Source organism: Pteropus alecto, unplaced genomic scaffold (genome assembly GCF_000325575.1).
Source record: "Pteropus alecto unplaced genomic scaffold, ASM32557v1 scaffold241, whole genome shotgun sequence".
Classification (NCBI taxonomy): Eukaryota; Metazoa; Chordata; class Mammalia; order Chiroptera; family Pteropodidae; genus Pteropus; species Pteropus alecto.
In genome coordinates, this window is record NW_006430461.1 from 71,539 (window position 1) to 92,606 (window position 21,068).

The window sequence follows — 21,068 nt, forward strand, 5'->3', positions numbered from 1 at the left end:
TGCAAAACCTAAAAGTACATTAATAAATAATAAAATTCAATTAACTTGAATAAAAAATAATAACTTAAACAAAATGTTGATTAAAAGACCCACAAAATTAACCCAGGAGGCAGTGTACCATTAGTGGAGGTTTAGATAGAGGCTATGTGATCATTTCATGGATAAGATCCTTAGTGACTTTTCAAGCATTAGGTGGAAGGCATAGACTAAATACATTTTATGATTTATTTCAAATCATAAATTTAATTAATATTTACTTCTATATTTTACCTATAAATGGTTGAAAATGCAAAACCAAATAATACTAAGATTTATGTGGCATCATGTGCAATGCCAAGCAGTCTCCTTGATCCTTAGTGTAATTCTTAGGACCATAACAAGGTACTCTGTGCTTCTGTTGTGCTTCTCTTGCTTCAGTTTTTCACAGTTTTTTTTGTACCATTAATTTATATTTCAGTTCTATATTAACAACATGAACAAGAGCTGAATTTTAATCAATATGATTACTACATATTTTCTAAACCAGTGGTTTTCTCCATTTAGCATGCATCAAAGTTACCTGGAGGGCTGGTTAAATCCCAAATTGTGGACCTCACCCCAGAGTTTTTGATTCAGGAAGTTGGTGATGGAGCTAGAGAATTTGTATTCCTAACAAATTCTCAGGTGCTCCTGCTATTCTACGTCAACTTCACAGGGACACATAGCTTCTTTCTTCTTTCTGTTTCTCCTTTCTAATCAATTCTACTTTTCAGGAATAATTTTTGGCTCTTTATTTGACAGGAATCATAATGTTATCTGAAGGAAATCAAAGTATCATACACACGTTTATTCTCCTGGGTTTTTCAGAATATCCAGAACTCCAGATTCCACTCTTCTTGGTTTTCTTGTCTGTTTATCTAATTACTGCAGTGGGAAATTTAGGCATGATAATAATCATCAAGATCAATCCCAAACTCCACACAATCATGTACTTTTTCCTTAGTCACTTGTCTTTTGTAGATTTCTGTTATGCCACCGTCGTTACACCTAAACTTTTGGAGAACTTGATTGTGGAAGACAGAACCATCTCTTTCTCTGGTTGCATTATGCAATTTTGTTTTGCTTGCATATTTGGAATAACAGAAACTTTCATGTTAGCAGCAATGGCCTATGATCGTTTTGTGGCAGTTTGTAACCCTTTGCTATATACCACTACTATATCTCAGAAGCTTTGTGTTCTGCTGGTGGCTGGGTCTTACTCATGGAGTATAGTGTGTTCCTTGACACTCACATATTTTCTTCTTGGATTATCCTACTGTGAGCCTGGCATTATAAATAATTTTATCTGCGACCACTCTGTACTTGTTTCAATCTCCTGCTCGGACCCCTACATCAGCCAGCTGCTGTGTTTTATTATTGCCATATTCAATGAGGTGAGTAGCCTGTTGATTATTCTGACATCCTATATACTCATTTTTATCACTGTTATGAGGATGCCTTCTGCAAGTGGGCGTTGGAAAACCTTCTCTACTTGTGCCTCCCATCTGTCAGCTGTCTCCATCTTCCATGGAACCATCCTTTTCCTTTACTGTACCCCTAATTCTGAAACTTCTTGGCTCATAGTTAAAGTGGCTTGTGTGTTCTACACAGTGGTGATTCCCATGCTGAACCCCTTGATCTACAGTCTTAGGAACAAAGATGTGAAAGACACATTTAGAAAATTTGTTGTCATAAAATTTCTTTGTCAGTCAATATAATATTGTTAGAGTCATTATTTTATTTCCAAAAGTAATTGATTTACTATGATACAGATTGTCCAACTCTTGTAGTACAATTGTGATTCAAATCATTTAATAAATAAGCTATTAGTTAACACATCTATGGCAGCACAACATTTTATGATTATTGATTTTTGTATATATTAGGGTTTAGTGAAATAACTAAACCACATGTAAAACAAAATTTTTAAAAAAATTGCAGAAGATATTTTGCAATATTGGTCAATTATTTTTAAATGCATTATCTCATAGTGTAATTTACATGTGTGTTTCCAGAGTAAAATTAATTCCCAGTTAGTCAAATACATGCAGATTTAGGACGGTTCCTTAGACCTTAGAATTGCAATCAAGAAGCTCACACTCCAGACACGGCTTTGATAAATGCTTTAGCTTACTGTATCTTGTACAATAACTAACCTTTTGCTATTTTTGTGCTGAATGGCAGCAGTTGACTTTTATTCATTAAAATTATAGCCTGTTGACTAACAAATAAAATTAAATAAAGTATTGTTCTCCTTTCTCTAAATTTATATCTTATTTAATTTAAAAAGTTTGAATAATCAAGGTAGTAGGATATTAGTGCAAGAGTCTCAAAATGGATTCAAACATATGGTCATTTAAGTTTCAATAAACATGTCATTATAATTTAGTGAAAAAAAAGGAGAATTTTCAACAAACAATACTGAGATAATTGGATATCCATAGGAATAAATGAGACTTACCTTTTACTTCACACCATAGACAACCATTAACTTGAATTAATTGAAATGGATCATAGATCTAAGCATACAAATTAAAACTACAAAAAATTTTAGCACAAAACAGGAAAATCTTCTAATATTTGGAGTGGGAATTTAGATACAACACAAAAAGAATGGACCACCAAAAATTGATGAAAAGAACTACATCAATATCAAAAACTTATGGTATAAGTTTCTTAATGATGAAAAACATCATTAAGAAAATGAAGATATAAGTCACAGACAGTGAGTAAATATTTTCAATAGGTATGTTTGGCAAAAGATTAGTATGTAAAGCATATAAATAACTCTTTATATTCAAAACAATAAGACGATCTAATAAAAGAATGGTGAAATATTTGAGCAGACACTTGACCAGATACATAAATCATATAAACACATGAAAAGATACCAGACATCATTACTCATCAATAAAATTCTTATTAAAACTACAATGCGATGCCACTGCACACCTATTAGAATTGCTAAGCATTAATAAGATTTAAATACAAAATATTGGTGAAAATGTGGAGCAAACACTCTCATACAACTCATAATTTCTTTCTTAAGTATTCATTCATGAGAAATGAAATCAAATCTTTTAACTTAGGAGAAAATGTTCTCTGTGATATATCCAATAATATAGGGGAGAGACAAGAGTAGAGAGAATGGTAAGTGGGATATTTTTGTCCTTTTATGAACTTTTGGATTATGTTTCTTTAAAAAGTGGTTTTCTTAAAAGAGGTGGATTTTCTTTCATGAAAGGCTATTGGTATAGACCTATCAATGGTAAACAGAAAGATGATAGAAAAGATATGAAAACATTGTGTTACTTTAACATAGGGAAATTGACATACATATTATACACATGTAGATATATAATTACATATAACATTATATATGTATATGTACTTGTTAATGTCTAAATCTTCAGCATTGCGCCTTTGATGATCTTCTCATAATATCTACATTACCAAGCCTTTGAGAATTACACTGCTGATGTATAATTGTCCTGTCATGTAATTGTCCTGGCTTTTAAACAGAGGAACTTGGAAAAGTGATCTGTAATAAAAGTACGGGAAGGACTGTTGGAATAAAGGGGGGAGAAGAGTTCTTCTAGAGATTAGTGAAGAAGCCATTAACATCACTGAGCTGGAGGGAAAAGTTTTCTTAAGGCTCAGCCATCCTATAATTCAAAACCCAACCTGTGTGGCTGGGGTTTTAATTGAGAACTGACAGGTATGTGTCTCCCTCAGATCTGAAAGGCTAATATAAATGATTGAGTTCCATCCTTCTGAGATGAGTTTAGCTCTTTCAACTGCAGCTTAATAACCAGACAAATATGAAGGGGAGATGGTCAAGATTTGTGGAAGTTCTCAATACTCTAGTAAATGTTTCCTTCTAAGCACCATAACATTTGGGGCATTTTGATCTGCCTTTGTGGTTCAGATATCTAGCTCCCAGCATGCCATTCCAGAACTCAACAAATGCTTTGTGGGGAAAATTGGTTGTGAATTTGGGGTTTCCTTAATTTTCAATTTATTATTAAATTCTTGTGTGCCTGCAAAGCACTGCTGGATTCCTTGTTTTCCCAATAGTGTCTCTTTGCAAGGGCCAAACTGGAAACTCAATTTGCATCTCAAATCAGAAAACTCGTGCAGTGAAACAGCTGGTGGCTGACAGCTGATGAAGAAAGGTCTCTCTCCTTTCTGAAATTTTAATTCTGTAGTCCTAATTGCTTCCATGGATGTCTTTTAAAATATCATTTCACAATTTATCTTTTTAAAAAAGTTATTGCAGGGGAAATGTCAGTTTGTAGTGATCTTCTGTATCTTACCTGAAGCAAAAGACCATGACTGACTCTCCGATGAAAAAGGAAGGTAGAAGTCAATGAGTGACGTCGTTAAATTAGAGAAGAAAATAAGTGTAGAACTATGATCTTATACCTAAGAAATATTCTTTGAAAATATAGGTGGAGCAAAGTGTTTTCAAGGTTAAAAAGCTAAAGGAATGTCTTTAGTGGACTTCCAGTAAAAGAGATAATAAGAGAAATTTTCAAACAGAAGGAAACCAGATGAAGACTGCAGACTATGGAAAACTCAACCAAATAGCCCATAAGCAGGTGAAAGGTTTTACTTAGGGTTATGCCAACTCTACAGCCCTCTGTCATGATATAGTTTGAAAAAACCTCTACCACCTGAACATGTCACAGATCACACACCAGTCCATAACATTGATAGCATCATACTCACCATACAAAATAAACAGGAAGTGCCTAGTATGCTGAAGGCCTTAGTTAGACACAGAGGAACAAAGAGATTCAGGGACCTGCCATTTCAATGATGTGTTTAGGGGGTGAAGTAATCAGAAGCATTCCAGGGTGTCCTCTCCAAAATCAAAGCCAAATTATTGCATTTTGTATCCCCTACTGGAAGTGAGGAGGCATAGCTCTTAGAAGACTTCTTTTAAGGTTTCAAAGGCAACACATTCCACAGCTAGGGATTCTGCTCTGAGCCTTATAACAGATGTGATAGACAGTCCTTAAGGAAACTGATTACCACTTCCTGGTGTGTATATTTCTGTGTCTTCACCTCCCATTGTGTGCAGCAAAGCCCTGTGACTTGCTTCTAGTTCATACAATGTGACAAAGCTAATAGAATGCCATTCCCTTGGTTATGTTATGTTACGTAGGAAGGTGAAAAATTCTGCATGTCCAAAATTCTGCAAGGTCCAAACTCTGTTAATTTTGAGTTATTTAGTGAGATTTTAACCTGGGTGACTTTGATTCAATCAGTGGAAGCCTTGTTAAGAGGGACTGGACCCTCCATGACATTAGAAAAAATCTTCATTGCTGGCTTTGAAGAAGACACCATGTTGTGAGAGGGCCTCTGGAGAGGGCCATGTGACAAGGAACTGTGAATGGCTTCTAGGATCTGAGAGTAGCTGCTGTTCGATAGCCAGCAAAAGAATGGGTATCTAGGTCGTATATCTGCAAGGAGATAAAGTCTACCAACAACTCGAGGAGCCTAGATGGGGAGTTTTTCCCCAGTTGAGCTGCTTGAGAGCACAGATTTGCTGACACCTGAATTGCAGCCTGATGACACCCTGGTGAGTCCAGAAAGCCCAACTAAGTGGTGCCCAGACTGCTGCCCTACAGAAACTATGATATAAAAATGTGTATTAGTTTAAGCCATTGAGTAGGTGGTATATTTGTTATAAAGCATAGAAAACTCATATATCAGGTGACACACAAGGTTGCTAGCTTTGAGTGACTGGTGCAGGAATTTGGTCCAGAGTTAGTCCAGGGTGCAGAGGTGTCAACAGTGGGAAGCAGATGCAGGGTGGAACTCTAGCCAATCTCAATGGGAGAATAACAATGCAGATTCCTAGGATTCTAGAGCAAGGTCATGTCATCTACAATAAATAATTTTATGCCATGTGATAAATAGCCTCTGTTGTGTTAGGGCTTCCTGGTAGAGATTCTAGCGAGGGATAGTTAGGTTGTCAGGGGCCCAGAGAAAGCATAAGTGGATCTAATGGGGTGCTATTTGGGTGTAGTGAAATCTATGGATTGGATAGCACTGAGTAGTTTTAGAGAGTGAAAAAAACTTCCAAAATACATTTGTCATTTTTAAGAAGGTATAGACACAAAGAGATAATATTATTCAATTGCATTAATATAAATTTGGAAGAGTAGATTGCCCGTATTTGGAAGAAAACACAAATTAGTTTTAATGAAGTGAATCAATATCTCCAAGGACAAAAATAATTATGTAATGCCAAATGAAAAAGCCAGAATCCAAGTTATATTGTTTATACATCTCAAGACACAGAAATAATACACACACTCATAATACACAGATAAAGACAGAAAAATCATACAACAAATGTCAACAGTATTTATCTCTAAATGGTTACATTTAAGCTGATTTATCTTTCCTTTTGCTGTTTACTAGTCACCATGTTTTCTGAGTCAATTTGTTTATTTTCCATAGTTACATTTTAAAAATAAATTTATATAGTAAGTTTGATGAAGCATTGTCTCCAGCGATTTAGAAGAAATTGCATTCTAGTTAAAAGACACATAAGAGAGCATTCAATCTAATTTTTGAGTTTGTGATGTGAAAAAAAAAAAATTCAGTTAAGATTCTCTAGGGTCTAAATCCCTGAGGTCATGGAGGCATATAAATAAGCCCAACTTTTTGCTCCTAGTGGTCAGATTTAGCTCCCAACACTCTCTCTCTCTCTCTCTCTCTCTCTCTCTCTCTCTCTCTCACCTTTCTTCGAGTTTTCCTGGATATTAAGAAAGAAATATATTGCCATCACATTAAAATTTATTATGAATTCCTGCTATACTTACCAGCTCCTTAATATTTTTAATACTTTTGAATTCTGAGTAGGAACTTCCTTGGAGGTTGTTAATAACAGGAACAGGATTTTCAGGTGAGTTGGCTTCAGGTTGGGTGATCTAGCTTGTGTTATCACTCACTTATACGGGGCTATTGCAGTCCCGCAACCTTTGAGGCAGGGAGTACTCTGGTAGTCTAACTGCCATAATAACTCCTGAGTCCATCTTCCTGAAGGCTCACATTCCTCAGCTATAATCTCTTCTTCTTTCTTTAGGGTATCATCCTTAGTTTTGCTTTTACCTGAGACTTTCCTCCTCATCATAAAATTTTATGGAAAGAAAATGAGAATAGTTATATATAAAGTAATAGTGAACACAATAGATCATGAAATCTTGATTTCATGAAAGTAAAGTCCGTAGGAATACCCAGAATATGGAAAATATTGCTGGAGTGAAAAGGGAAAGTTTTTTTGTGGGAGTAGTTTTCATTTAACACTTTGCCTATTGCAAGGTGTATATCACTACACTGCAAAAGGGTGATATTCCAGGTAAAAGACAAGAAAAATAAAATCAGCTAAGGTATAAATGAGTATGTGTTATTTATTGTAAGCTGAGAATTATTGACATGATCAAAGAAAGTTGAATACTGGAGGCTTAGGGTAAAACAGCAGGGAAATTTAGATTTGAAAAATTAGCAAATAGGGAGAAATTAAAGTTTATAGAGCCAAAGGCTGTCGTAATAACCACAGTAGTCAAGGGAAGAAGAAACTAACATTCTCACAGTGCTGGCTAGCAGCACCACAGGGAAGCTGTCTGGACCTCAGCTACGATCATATACCTGAGTTATGATTGCAGTTTGCTAAGTGTCCCAAAGGCACCAACTGAGATTAGAAAGAGTCAGATAATAACAAGAAAGTGCAAGGGAAAATAGACAATTCATTTGGTGAGTTAAGACAGACAAGGTCAAGAGAAGACCCAGGAAAGAGAGCCGAGCTAGCCTTTGATGTTCCCAATTGTGCCCACATGTCCATTGCTGTCCATTTTGTTTCATAATGTTTCCTACGTTTTTAAAAATAATATAAGGGTTTAAAAAGAATACCAATTAATCATAGCATTCAGAATGAAAAGGATGGAGGATGGGGGAATGTGGACTCCATGATCATCAGACTCTGTACTAAGTTTATCAACATCGTTTCCTAACTTAATTCTTATATACCTATGACATATATATTATCATGTCAATATTATTGATAAGGAAATTGAGGTTTAGGAAATTCAAGTAGTTCACCAAAGATCACACTGTAAATAATAAAACCTGGAAATGAATTTAAATATAGGTTTTCAAACCCATGTTTCTTTAATGATGCTGATCTCTCATTAGCTCTTTGCCACTTTCCTGCTGAGTCCCTTTTCCTAATGTAGGAAATGCATATTTTTGAGTGTCAAAAAATGGCATTTAGCTAAAAAATGGCATTTAGCTATGAAGAGGATAATAGTTTCTTTCTAACCTGATCAGGTCAGATAAAACTGAAAAGGTGTCTTTGTTTATGAGATTTATAATAATTGCCTTTTATTAACTTGAACATTTCAGACATGTGCTTGTTATTGGCTAGTTTATTTTTAAAATCATTATTAAATGATTAAGGATATTTCTGTGGTTATGAATTGCTTATGAATATGAGATGCTTTTGTTTTCTCAAAATGACATCTACAAATATAACAAAGATTGCATGATCCAGCAAAATAATCATATGTGTAGCTTTAATCAAAATCCTTTTTTAGTGCTCAAGATAGCATAGATGGTAGTGGCTGTGCATGCCTTCGCTAGTGACGACTCCAAAATTACAACAAAACTACAGAGCAACCAGTACACGAAGTCATCAGAGGTCTGGCTGAACAGAAGTCCTACAACTAGGTCACCTCAAATAACGGGTCATCTCAAAAGAGTAGGAAGGGTGAAGATTCAAAATGTCCTGGTCCCACAACCACAAGTGGCAACTGAGAATTGGGAAGCCTATCTTGGCTGCAGAGCCACCTCCCTGACCTGAGAATCGAGGGGTCCTGGCCACACACTGGGATCCCCAGCCTAGGGTTCTAGTGCTGGGAAGGGAAGTCCTCACAACCTCTGGCTGTGAAACCAGCAGAGGTTGGGGCTGAGTAAGCCGGAGGGTACGGGAAGTGGAGACCGTTTCTCTTAAAGGGTGGGGCCCAGCCTTACTCGCTGACAGACTCCATCGCTTTGAGCTCCAGAGCTGGCACACTTCCTTGAGGAGACCCAGGGACATACAAGGAGGCACTGAGATGTCAGGCTTCAGGGCAAGAGCTGGAGGGGCGGCTTGCTCTGGGGCAGAGGTGCAGGAGAAGCCATTATTCCTTTGTTGAGTCGGATCACCTCCTAGCCTGCAGATGCAGGAGCCATCAACCTAGATAACACAGGTTGCTCCGCCCAGGGAATTCCCTGAGACTTCACCTCTCCTAACTTGTGGGCACACCCAAGCTGTTTTCAGTGATTTATTCCATACAAATGGGCTATCTTGACTCCTGCTGTGAAATTTCATAAAATCTCTCAAAGGCTCACAAAACGCAAAGAATCAGCATCTGGCCTCAGCTTGTCCTGTATTTCTTGCTGAGCAGCCCCAAGCCTCGCAGCAGTGGCAGCCTGCCTCGGTTTCTGACTTGGCTTCTTGAGGAACCTCTAAGCCCAGCATGAGTGGCAGCCATATGTGGATCGTTTGGTGACTCTTACCAGGTGTCTCCAGAGGTGCACAGGCTGAAGGTGAACTTGGCCTGCAGCTAAACCCCTGCCAGGTCTGTGCCAAGGGGCCCCACAGTACATCTATTACATAAAGCCCCCCTACTAAGACTGGGAGACTAAGGAGCCCTACTGAATATATAGAAACAGACACCAGGAGGCAGACAAAATGGAGAGACAAAGAAGCATGTCCTACATGAAAGAACAAAACAAAGCTCCAGAAAAGAATTCACCAAAATGGAGATAAGCAATATACCAGATGCTGAGTTCAAAACACTGGTTTTAAGGATGCTCAAGGTAATTATGAGAAGATTAGCTCAGTGAGAACTCTGATAAAAAGATTAAAAAAATATATATATATATATATATAAAAATGGAGATGGAAAACATAATAGAGAGCCAGTCAGAAATGAAGAATACAATAATGAAATGAAGAGTACATTAGAGGGAATCAATAGAGTGGATGAAACGAAAGATTGAATCAGTGATATAGAGGATGGAGTAGCAGAGGATGCTCAATCAGAACAGCAACAATAAAAAAGAATCTAAAAAAATGAAAATAGTTTCCTCTGGGACAACATCAAGCATAACAACATTCGCGTCATAGAAGGAGAAGAGAGGAATCAAGGAACTGAAAACCTATTTGAAGAAATGATGGAAAACTTCTCTAACCTAGTGAGGGGAATAGATATACAACCCCAGGAAGTTCAGAGAGTCCCAAATAAGATGAACAGAAATAGGCCCACACCAAGACACATCATAATTAAAATGCCAAAGGTTAAATTCAAAGAGAGAATCTCAAAAGCAACAAGAGAAAAGCAGTTAGTTACCTACAAGGGAACACCCATATGACTGGCAGTTGATTTCTTAACAGAAACTTCACAGGCCGGAATGGCTTGGAACAAAATATCCAAAGTGAAGAAAACCCAGGACCTATGACCAAGATTAGTTTACCCAGTAAAATTATCATTTAGACTGGAAGGACAGAAAAAGAGCTTCTTAGATAAGAAAAGAGCTAAAGGTATACATTGCCACCAACCTAGTATTATAGTAAGTATTAGAGGGACTTCTTCAAGAAGAAGAAGAAAAAATATGTATGAAAAGTCTAAATAAAGAATGGCAATAACTACATGTCTGTTAAAGAGTACTTCAAATGAAAATTAAGTGCTCCAATCAAAAGATAGGGTGGCTGAATAGATAAGAAAATGAGACCCTTACACATGCTGCCTTCAAGAGATTGACTTCAGATTAAAAGACACACACAGGCTAAAAATAATGGAATGGAAAAAGATATTTCATAATGGACCTAGAGGGTATCATGCTGAGTGGGATAAGTCAGATAGAAGAAGACAAATGCCATATGATTGCATGTATATGTGGAATCTAAAGAACAAAACAAATTTAAAAAAAACCCAGAAACAAACTCATAGATACAAAGAACATTTTTCAGGTTACCAAATGGGAGGGATGGTTAAAAAGGGGGAAGGGATTAAGAAGTACAAATTGGTAGTTACAAAATAGTCATGGAGATAGAAAGTATAGCATAAGGAATATAGCCAATAATATTGTAATAAATATGTACAGTGTCAGAGGGACACTAGATTTATTGGAGTAATCACTTTGTGAGTTATATAATGTCTAATCACTATACTATATACCTGAAACTAATATAGTATTTTATGCCAATTATAACTGAAAAATAAAAAAAAATATATTATTAATAAAAAATTCCTTCTATAATAATATTTAAAGTGACAATGTTCCCATCACTGGAAATTTTGAGGATGATTATGTATCATCGATGATTATTACCATATTCTAGAGACTTTATCTGAAGAATATGGAAGGCCTGAGGAAAACACATTTTAAGTTACTCTTTAATTAAGAGACGCTTCGAGTATTTAATGTTATAATATGCTTAGTAAAGTTATCGGATTAAAAAATAATAATAGAAAGTTAAAGATAATGGTCAAGAAACCTAGATGAGTATGTTGAGAGCATCAGTGACACTTAATGAGAAAACATTTAAGTAGGAAAGAAAACAGAGGAGCAAGAGAATGACTTGTCAAAAATGCAGCCTCATTGTTTTACCGGTTTCCTACATTGTTTTTAGAACACTAAGGCAATAATTGTAGCATCAGGATGGAATCCATGGAAAGCTTAAAGATATACAGGGCTATATTTCCTTCATATCCATATACTTTTTCAAAACTTGAAAATTCTTGAGGTGACACAAATGCCACCTTTCTTATGATCTTCACTTTGAACAGCATTAACTATAGAAATATTATTGCCTCGAATGCTTTACTTCTCCTGACCCTTCCTTGATAACTTTTAGTGCTAAATTTATATTCATTGTTATATTGGTGCTATTAAAAAGCATGGATATTCAGAATGAAGAAAGACAAATGTTTTTCTACATTTGTTTTCTATCTACCCTAAACGTAATTCAAATTCTGACACTCAGGATCAACTTCAAAACCCAGCTCCTCACTAACAAGCTGCATAACCTAAAAGAAGTTCCTTCATTCACATATGCCTGTTTTCTTTTGTGAAATATGGAACTATTGTTTTATCATGCACAGTGTTATATAAGATTGAAGTTAATATATATTAATATTTCAGCACAATGCCTGCTATAGTGTCAATGTTATATAAATGTACTATCATCATTATCATTGTTGTTATTTTTATCATTATTTCAGATTTTCTCCCACAAGAACTATGTTTATAACTAAAGAAAATCAGAGTGCTGGAGCCACATTCACTCTCTTGGGCTTCTCAGAATTTCCAGAACTCCAGGGGCCCCAGTTCCTGGTATTCCTGACCATCTACACGGTCACTGTGCTGAGGAACCTGGGCATGATCATGGTCATCCGGATCAGTCGCAAACTCCACACTGCCATGTACTTTTTCCTCAGCCACTTGTCCTTCACTGATTTCTGTTATTCCACTACAGACACACCCAAACTTCTGGAGAACTTGGTTGTGGAAGACAGAACCATCTCTTTCATAGGTTGCATCATGCAATTCTTCTTAGCTTGTATATTTGCAGTGACAGAAACATTCATGTTAGCAGTGATGGCATATGATCGATTTGTGGCAGTTTGTAACCCTTTGCTCTACACAACAGTCATGTCCAAAAAGCTCTTTGCAGGGCCCTACACTTGGGGTATAGTCTCTTCCCTGACGCTCACCTATTTTCTCCTGGAATTATCCTTCTGTGGGTCTAACATCATAAATAATTTTGTCTGTGAGCACTCTGTCATTGTTTCTGTCTCCTGCTCTGACCCCTACATCAGCCAGGTGCTTTGCTTTGTCATCACCATATTCAATGAGGTGAGCGGCTTGATAATCATTCTCACTACTTATATTTTCATCTTTGTCACTGTCATAAAAAATGCCTTCTGCTGGTGGGCGCCAAAAAGCCTTCTCCACTTGTGTCTCCCATCTGATTGCTATCACCGTTTTCCATGGGACTGTCCTGTTTCTTTATCGTGTATCCAACTCCAAAAACTCATGGCTCATAGTAAAAGTAGGTTCTGTATTTTATACTGTGGTCATCCCCATGCTGAACCCTCTGATCTATAGCCTCAGGAATAAAGATGTGAAGGAGAGTGTCAGGAAATCAATGAAGCACTCAATACGATTTTGTTGAAGATTTGTATTTCAAAAGGAATTTGATTTATTGTATTGAAGATTGTTCAATGATTCTAGTAGAAATGATCATTCAAGTTATTTAATTAATTGACTAGATTTTTTAATCTATTGTAATAAATAAGTTATTTGATCAGGTGGTTTCTAGTCACTTCAATGTTTAGTAAAATAGCTATGAACCATAAATGAAGTGACATAAGTGCTGTGGTTTGAATAGTGTCCCCCAAAATATCTATGTCCACCCAGAACCTCAGAATGTAATATTATTTAGGAATAGGATCTTTACAAGTGTAATTAAGGATTGCAATGAGATTATACTGGATTAAGGTGGACCCCAAATCCAATGAGTGTGTTTTATAAGAGACAAAAAAGGATGCACAGAGACACACAGGGAAGAAGACTTTGTGAACACGGAAGCAGAAATTGGCAGAGATTACCAACTGGAGGTTCCATGAATCAAAGAATCTGAAGGATGTAAAGAAAGACTCTCCATTAGTCTTTTTCAGAGGGAGCATACCCTGCTAGCACCTTGGTTTCAGGCAACTGGTCTCGAGAACAGGGAGAGAATAAAGTTCCATTGTTTTAAGCAACCAAGTTTGTGGTAATTTACTTGCAGCAACTTTAAGAAATTTAACAGTAAATATCATATCACAAAATGTTATATCTCTTAACTCATAAGTTGGTATGGTGAATTATTCTTTAAAACATTCTTCAATTCAGTTTAAGCGATGAAAATGTCAGGGTATAGAAGAATTCTGAAAAGCTATCAGTGACTAAGAGTGCGAATATGGAGAAAATAACAGTGAGAGACTGGACGCATTATGTCTAAGATCTGGCCAAGCTCTTGGCTTCTTTCTCCCCAAAGCCTTGTATCTTTAATTATAGTATAAGAAGTGATGTTAAACATGATAACTCTGAATATCAAGTAAAAATGCCGACTTTATATTAATTTTTGGAAGGATTACCAAAGGGGACCAAAAATGGAAAAATTATGATTATTTCTGGACTCTCTATTCTGTTCTATTGGTCTGTGTGTCTGTTCTTCTGCCATTACCATGCTGTTTTGGCACCCACTCAATATGGACAACCTGCTGGGTGACCTTGAAAAGGGGTTGGTAACTTGCTTAAAATTGGTATATGCTTCCTGTGAAATCAAGAGATTTGCTGAATATTTGATGATGGAAGGAAATTTAACTTTGGGTGGTGAACACACAATGCAATATATATATGATGAATTATTGAATTTTATACTGGAAATCTATTTGATTTTCTTAACCAATGTCACCCCAATAATTTTAATTAAAAAGAGGCCCATTGAATATTTGCATAGATGAGGCAGGTTTTGAGAAATACTTTTTTATCTTAGTTTTATTTTAGTCGTATTAATTCCAGAGAGCATTTTAGTTATGTGCACCAAAGCCTGGTAAGCAATTTCAAGCTGCAGTTTTTCTGTGCAATTTCAAAAAAATTTCAGTCATTAAAAATGGCACAAGAGACTTGACATTTGTCTTAATTACCTGTGTTGATGCTTGTGAGGAATTACTTGATAGTGATTCTCCAGAGTTTGAGTCCCTAGGGCTACAGAGATAGATGTAAGAGCTTTGGTGTCCCAGTTATACTCAGCTTACAGAAAAACAGGAGGGTGGTGGCCTGTTTCTCTGTAGCAGGTAAGTTTATTTAGGTTTTCTTTGAAACCATGAACATATTTTCCTGATGTGATAACTGTTTTTTTTTCTTTTTCTATGTCAAATCACTGTAAATGATGTCTGGTTCTGAGTTCAATTATATGTTAAAGAAATTAACTCATGGAAATATTTGGCTTCCAGTCCATTGATGAGCACTTCACAAAAAATAAAATAAAGTTTCCACCTGGAATTTGATATTTATCCATATTTTCTTTGTATCACCTCAAATGGGCATATAAACTCTCACAAATATGAGAATTTGTTAGTTCTGAGAGAACTCTACCTGGTAAATCTTGAGACCCTGAAGAAGTATCTATAGGCTGTCTTGGCTTTTATAGATGTTAACCCTTAGACTATTAACCCTAATTAGATGGATACTAGATTTAGAGGTCAAAAGGAGCCATTGTCCTCCTCAGCCCTTGAGCAACTAAGGTATTCTATAGAAGTAATCTTTGGTGAACAAAGGTGCTAAAATGGGTTTGATATACTTTTTTCCCCTAGATTTCTTCAATATTTTACTTTATCCTTAGAATAGAAACATATTCTGTTGAGGATTTTCCTCAATTTATACATATAAGCAAAATACAGTAGCAGTATATATTCTTTGAGGCAAACATTTCACATTTTCATAGACTTTCATTATAATTTATGTGCTAACATATTTTATCAGTTATGTGCCTGTTATGCTATTTGCTAATATGAATGTATACCCTATAATAGAAGTATTTCTTATGAAAACACAAATTGCAACAGATATGTGAGGACATTTTAGTGACTCAGTTGGTTTGGTTTATCCATAGCAGTTATTTGCATAAGACATGTTCAGTCTTGAAGAAATGAAGACCCATAACTCTTTTGTCTGCCATAAAAAATCATGGAATGTTTGTCACTCACCACCATAAATCTTGCTTTTGACAGGAGTAACTCTCTCCCCCCACCCGCCCTTCAAAGATATTGTGATGGCTGCAAAAAATCTGAGTGTGGAGACAATCTTTGTCCTCTTGGGCTTCACAGATTATCCAGAGCTGCAGATTCCTCTCTTCCTTGTGTTTCTGGTTATGTACATGATCACAGTGGTAGGGAATCTTGGAATGATAGTAATCATCAAGTTTAACCCCAAGTTACACACCCCCATGTACTTTTTCCTTAGTCACCTTTCTCTTGTTGATTTCTGTTACTCTTCCATCGTTACTCCCAAGCTTCTTGAGAACTTGGTCATGGCTGATAAAAGCATCTTCTACTCCAGCTGCATGTTGCAGTACTTCCTGTCCTGCACTGCTGTGGTGACTGAGTCCTTCTTGCTAGCAGTGATGGCCTATGACCGCTTTGTGGCCATCTGTAATCCTCTGCTTTATACGGTGGCCATGTCACAGAGGCTCTGCACCCTGCTGGTGGCTGGGTCATATCTCTGGGGTATGTTTGGCCCTTTGATACTTCTTTGCTATGCTCTGCAACTAAACTTTTTTGGATATAATGTAATCAACCACTTTTTCTGTGAATATACTGCTCTTATTGCTGTCTCGAGCTCTGATATACGCATCCCTCACCTGCTGCTCTTTGGTTTCGCCACTTTTAATGAGGTAAGTACACTACTGATCATCCTTACTTCGTACGTGTTTATCTTTGTGACCGTACTGAACATCCGTTCTGCCAGTGGGCGTCGCAAAGCCTTCTCTACCTGCGCTTCCCACCTAACTGCCATCACCATCTTCCATGGAACCATCCTTTCTCTTTACTGTGTGCCTAACTCCAAAAACTCTCGGCAAACTGTCAAAGTGGCCTCTGTCTTTTACACAGTAGTCAATCCCATGCTGAACCCTCTGATCTACAGCCTGAGGAACAAAGATGTGAAGGATGCCTTCCGGAAATTCATAGACACAAAATTCCTCTCTCACTGAACCGACCTCAAAAGATACTTTAAATCCCAGTGAACAACAGGCACAGAGCCTAAAATACTTCTAAAACCTATAGCATATATTTGTTTGTAGTTTTTGTAGATGACTGTGATGTTAAAGTATTGTGAATTGGTTAGCTCAAACCCCTTGAAGATGCCAAAGAAGTTAATTCTGAGATGAATTCCACAGGATTTTAAACTATAAAGCATTTATGTCTTCAAATTCTATAAAAAGAAAACACACACACACATAAAATATTACGTGCACAGTAGGTGATTCATGTGGAGAATAAAGTTATTGAGAGGAAAATCTTTACTCACCTTAAAAAGGCCTTTCTGATATGTTACTGCATGTGAACATGAGTTACTTGCCTTTAAATTTATTAGTATTGTGTGTCACTGATGCATTATGCCTTTGTTGGGAGATTCAGGTGGATAGGCTGTGTGATAAAAGGGGAAATGATTCTGTTCTGACATCTTTCCTTGGCTTGTGTGAGTTCTATGTAGGCTAAGACACATACTGTTGTGTAAGTGATGACACAGAAGGTCAAGAAACTAGTCTAGAAATGACTAAAATAATTGATTTCAGACAGGAATATAACCATTGATTCAAATCTAGTGTCTTTTCACTATAACACCTCTGATGCTATTTGAGAGGTCCTAAAATTTAAATTTGTCCTTCGGAAATGACAATCACTAGAGTCATTTCGGTATTCTTAGATTATGCTTGGATATTATTTCTCAAAAGGCTGTATTCCCAGTATTATCAGGTCTGGAAATTTTTATAAGCATTATCTATTCCAGTTTGTTTGTATTAAGACCAGGATGAATGTAATATACATTTTATCTAGAAATATTGAGGAATCATATTTCAAAATTTCTATTCTAATGTTTATATGAATGACTAAATAAGCACCAATATCCAGTAACAAGCATTTTAAAAATTAATGCAAATTATAATAGGAAGGCTAATCCTATGGAATTTAAAATACAATATTATTAAAACAGTGTCACATTGGAACAAATATATGGTCCTATGAGAAAAAGATATAATTAGATCTCTTTCTTATTTCACATACCATAAAAGAGTCAGCATATTAGATGATTATATGAAACTTCCTGGCAAGAACAACAAAAAAGAAATTAAAATGAATGACAAATGGGTGTAATAATACATCCAGTAAGTGAATCTACAGGGAAACAGATATTTTCATATGTTGGGACAGAAAAATAGCATGTTATTCAAAATAATAGCAACATTACATATAAATTTATCCTCTTTCAAAGCATTCATAGTTTTAGGAATCTACTTCAAAGATACATTAGTAAAAGATATAAATAACATATTCACAAGCATTCTTTATAATAACGACAGACTGGATAAAATCAATAAGGTGGTCGAATAACCTATGTGTCACCATAAAGAAGTATACAGTGAAAATGAAAAAAGGGTTTCTGTGCACTGCTATGGAGTGCACTCCAGAACACCTTTCCTACATGAAGTAGGAACGTTTTTATAGTATGATAAATTGTGTAAAAATTAGGAGAAAGGTAAAACAAAAACTCATAAAGATAGAAAGAGATGAAAGAAAATGTTTAGAAATGTGCCTTATATTATAGCTTTGATTTGAGGGAAATGTAATATTTAACATATTTTGAAATACATACATTTATATCAAAATGTATAGAAAAAAATGAGATAGTCATGCTAAGTAAAATAAATCAGGCAGAAAGGGTTGAGACCGTATGATTTCATTCATATGTGGGATATAACCTGAAAGCAACAAATGAACAGGACAAACAAAAACTTATAGACACAGACAACAGTTTAGTGGTTACCAGAAGTAAAAGGGGAAGGGGAGAGGTAGATAAAGGTAAAAGGGTCAAATATATGGTGACAGAAGAAAATATAATTTTGGGTAGTGAGCACACAATGCAATATACAGATGATATATTATTTAATTATACACTCAAAACCTATATAATTTTACTAACCAACATCACCCCAATAAATTTAATAAAAAAGTATATAAAAATTTTCTAAAAATTGAAAAAAGGTAAAAAACAAATGAATCTGTATAATGGAACATGGTCACACAGGGTAAAACATTTACTAAAAAGGACTTTAAATTTAACGTTTTGAGTGTACGTCCCCATTATGCAATGTTTATTTTAGTATAAAGTAAATAATTATTGAAACATCACTGAAACTGAGATTATTGGCATAAGAGAAGAGTTACACCTCAAAAGTAAGAGAGCTAAATAAAAAATTTTCATCTTAATTTAAATCTAGTTTGAAATGTTTATTTTTTCTTAGAACAAATGCCATTAATAATGACACCCCGGTAGTAAAGAACATGCATATACCCCAAATTTTCTCTGAAAGGAAATTTTTGTCCTCTAAACAGAACCAGGGCTTCCGGGAGAAATAGCTGATTCGAAGTCCGAGTTGCTTTGGGCAACTTAATTTTCCAGAAAGCAAGAATACTATTAATAATTAGCTAAATCATTTTAAAGAGACATAAAAGGCAATTTAAAATGGATCCCACTGGCTTATGATTAACATCAGAATATTGACAGTAATTAATTTAAAGGCATCATAGATGCTTAATTCTAAAAATTTAAATCTAGATACTAAAAGAGGAAAATTAATATTAATTACTATTAGAGGTTGCTGGGAGTATCAAATAATTACTCTGAAAACTGATCAAAGAGATAAATATTTATTCTATTTTTCCTTTATGAATTGTATCTCAGGGTTACCTAACAGTTAATAAGGGGAAAGTCAAAAGAAATAAAAGCAAGGAAAAGGGTAGAATTAGAACATCACAACTGTAGAACTCCTAATTAAAAATGGGTCAAGGATATAATTTGATAAGTATTAAAATCATTAGCAAAATGTTGGTGAGAAATTTTTCAATGTAGTAATCATGTTGATACTACCTAAATCCACAGATCAGGTGAGCATCACTGAAAGTCGGACAACCAGTTAACATGCTTCACAATTTGATGCAAATGGCAGTCATCAGAACCACATGAATTCTTGCCTAAAAGAATGCAGTTAGCATTAATACGATGGCTAGGTGGAGGGCTAGGGGAGGGAGGGAGCAACTGGGGGAATCGTTTTATGAACTATATAGATGTCTAACCAATGTACTGTATACTTGAAACTAATTTAAATAAAAAAAAAGAAACCAAAAGAGCAAAACTGAACTAATTAAGATTTTCGATGCATCGATTTAAAAGAATTTGTAAAGGAACAGGTTAAATGACACCAAAAGAAGCAGTTAGACAAAGAGAATATGCAGTATTCTATGAATGGTTTAATTTTTCCAAATTACCTGAATACATACGTGTACACACACACACACACACACACACACACACACACACGGAGAACAGTTTCATAATAAAGGGAACGTATTCGTAACAATTTTATTACTACATTTATTTGAGTCTTGATTCAAACTAACTGTAAAAATATGTCTTTGAGATAATTGGGGAAATTTAAATATGTATTTGTTATGAAATGACATTAAAACTCTAATATTACTCTAGAAATGCCTGGCCAAAAATACGTTTGGGACAGGAAAAAAGTCAGCGTGGTAAGCAGTTCTTGTAATTACTTATTTTGAAGCTTGTGTATTCACTGATCAGAATTTAAATGGTGACTATTTTGTGAATTTAGCTTTCTAGTACAAGAATCATGGAAAGGAGGTCAAGTATATAATAAGGACACATGATTCCCCATTCATTCATTTATGCATTCCTTAAACAAATATTTATTATAGGCTTATCCTGAGCCAGGTAGTATCTTAGGTATTGGGGGAATAGAGAAAAAAATGTCCCTCTTTCAACAAATTTATGTTTAATGAAGACTACAAAAACAAATATGTAATTGTTTCCTGTCAGTAATAATGCTAAATATATATGAAGGTATTATTTTAAATAGGGAGGTTAGAGAAAAACACAGTGAGGTGCTGTCTGAGCCTGCATCATTATGAGGTTATGCAGATAACTGGGGGAAGAGTGTTGAGTTCAGGGCAAAGGGAACAATAAATACAACTTATTTTCAAATAGACAGCTTTCTATGGATCCCAACAACTCTGCAGTTTTTGGTGATGATCTGCACTTTCTAAATCAGTTCGCAAAAACATATCACAAATATTTTAGAGTGACATTATTTATGACTGAAAGAAAAAGAAGGAAGCCTATCTTGGTGTATATATAGGTAT

General features: G+C 35.5%; 3 protein-coding genes across 3 annotated transcripts; all 3 read left to right on the forward strand.

Moving 5' to 3' along the window:
- Window positions 1-788: 788 nt before the first annotated feature.
- Window positions 789-5,377, forward strand: LOC102897629 (olfactory receptor 5D13-like). Its single transcript, XM_006904851.1, has 2 exons — window positions 789-1,703; window positions 5,189-5,377. Exons 1-2 carry the CDS (start codon window positions 789-791, stop codon window positions 5,375-5,377), a joined length of 1,104 nt encoding a protein of 367 aa, XP_006904913.1.
- A 6,944-nt stretch (window positions 5,378-12,321) lies between these two features.
- On the forward strand, window positions 12,322-13,255 carry LOC102897876 (olfactory receptor 5D13-like). The gene is given in 2 exon segments (XM_015590442.1): window positions 12,322-12,993; window positions 12,995-13,255. Coding segments are annotated over 2 exon segments (933 nt in total).
- A 2,643-nt stretch (window positions 13,256-15,898) lies between these two features.
- On the forward strand, window positions 15,899-16,837 carry LOC102898131 (olfactory receptor 5D14). Its single transcript, XM_006904852.1, has one exon. It carries the CDS (start codon window positions 15,899-15,901, stop codon window positions 16,835-16,837), a length of 939 nt encoding a protein of 312 aa, XP_006904914.1.
- Window positions 16,838-21,068: the final 4,231 nt, after the last annotated feature.

What these genes read in the sequence shown, in the direction of transcription:
- LOC102897629 (XM_006904851.1), top strand. Translation starts at nt 789, where the DNA reads ATGTTATCTGAAGGAAATCAAAGTATCATACACACGTTTATTCTCCTG. An exon ending in AAGACACATTTAGAAAATTT is followed by an intron (nt 1,704 to 5,188) that starts GTTGTCATAAAA and finishes TATGTTACGTAG; the next exon opens with GAAGGTGAAAAATTCTGCAT.
- LOC102898131 (XM_006904852.1), top strand. Translation starts at nt 15,899, where the DNA reads ATGGCTGCAAAAAATCTGAGTGTGGAGACAATCTTTGTCCTCTTGGGC.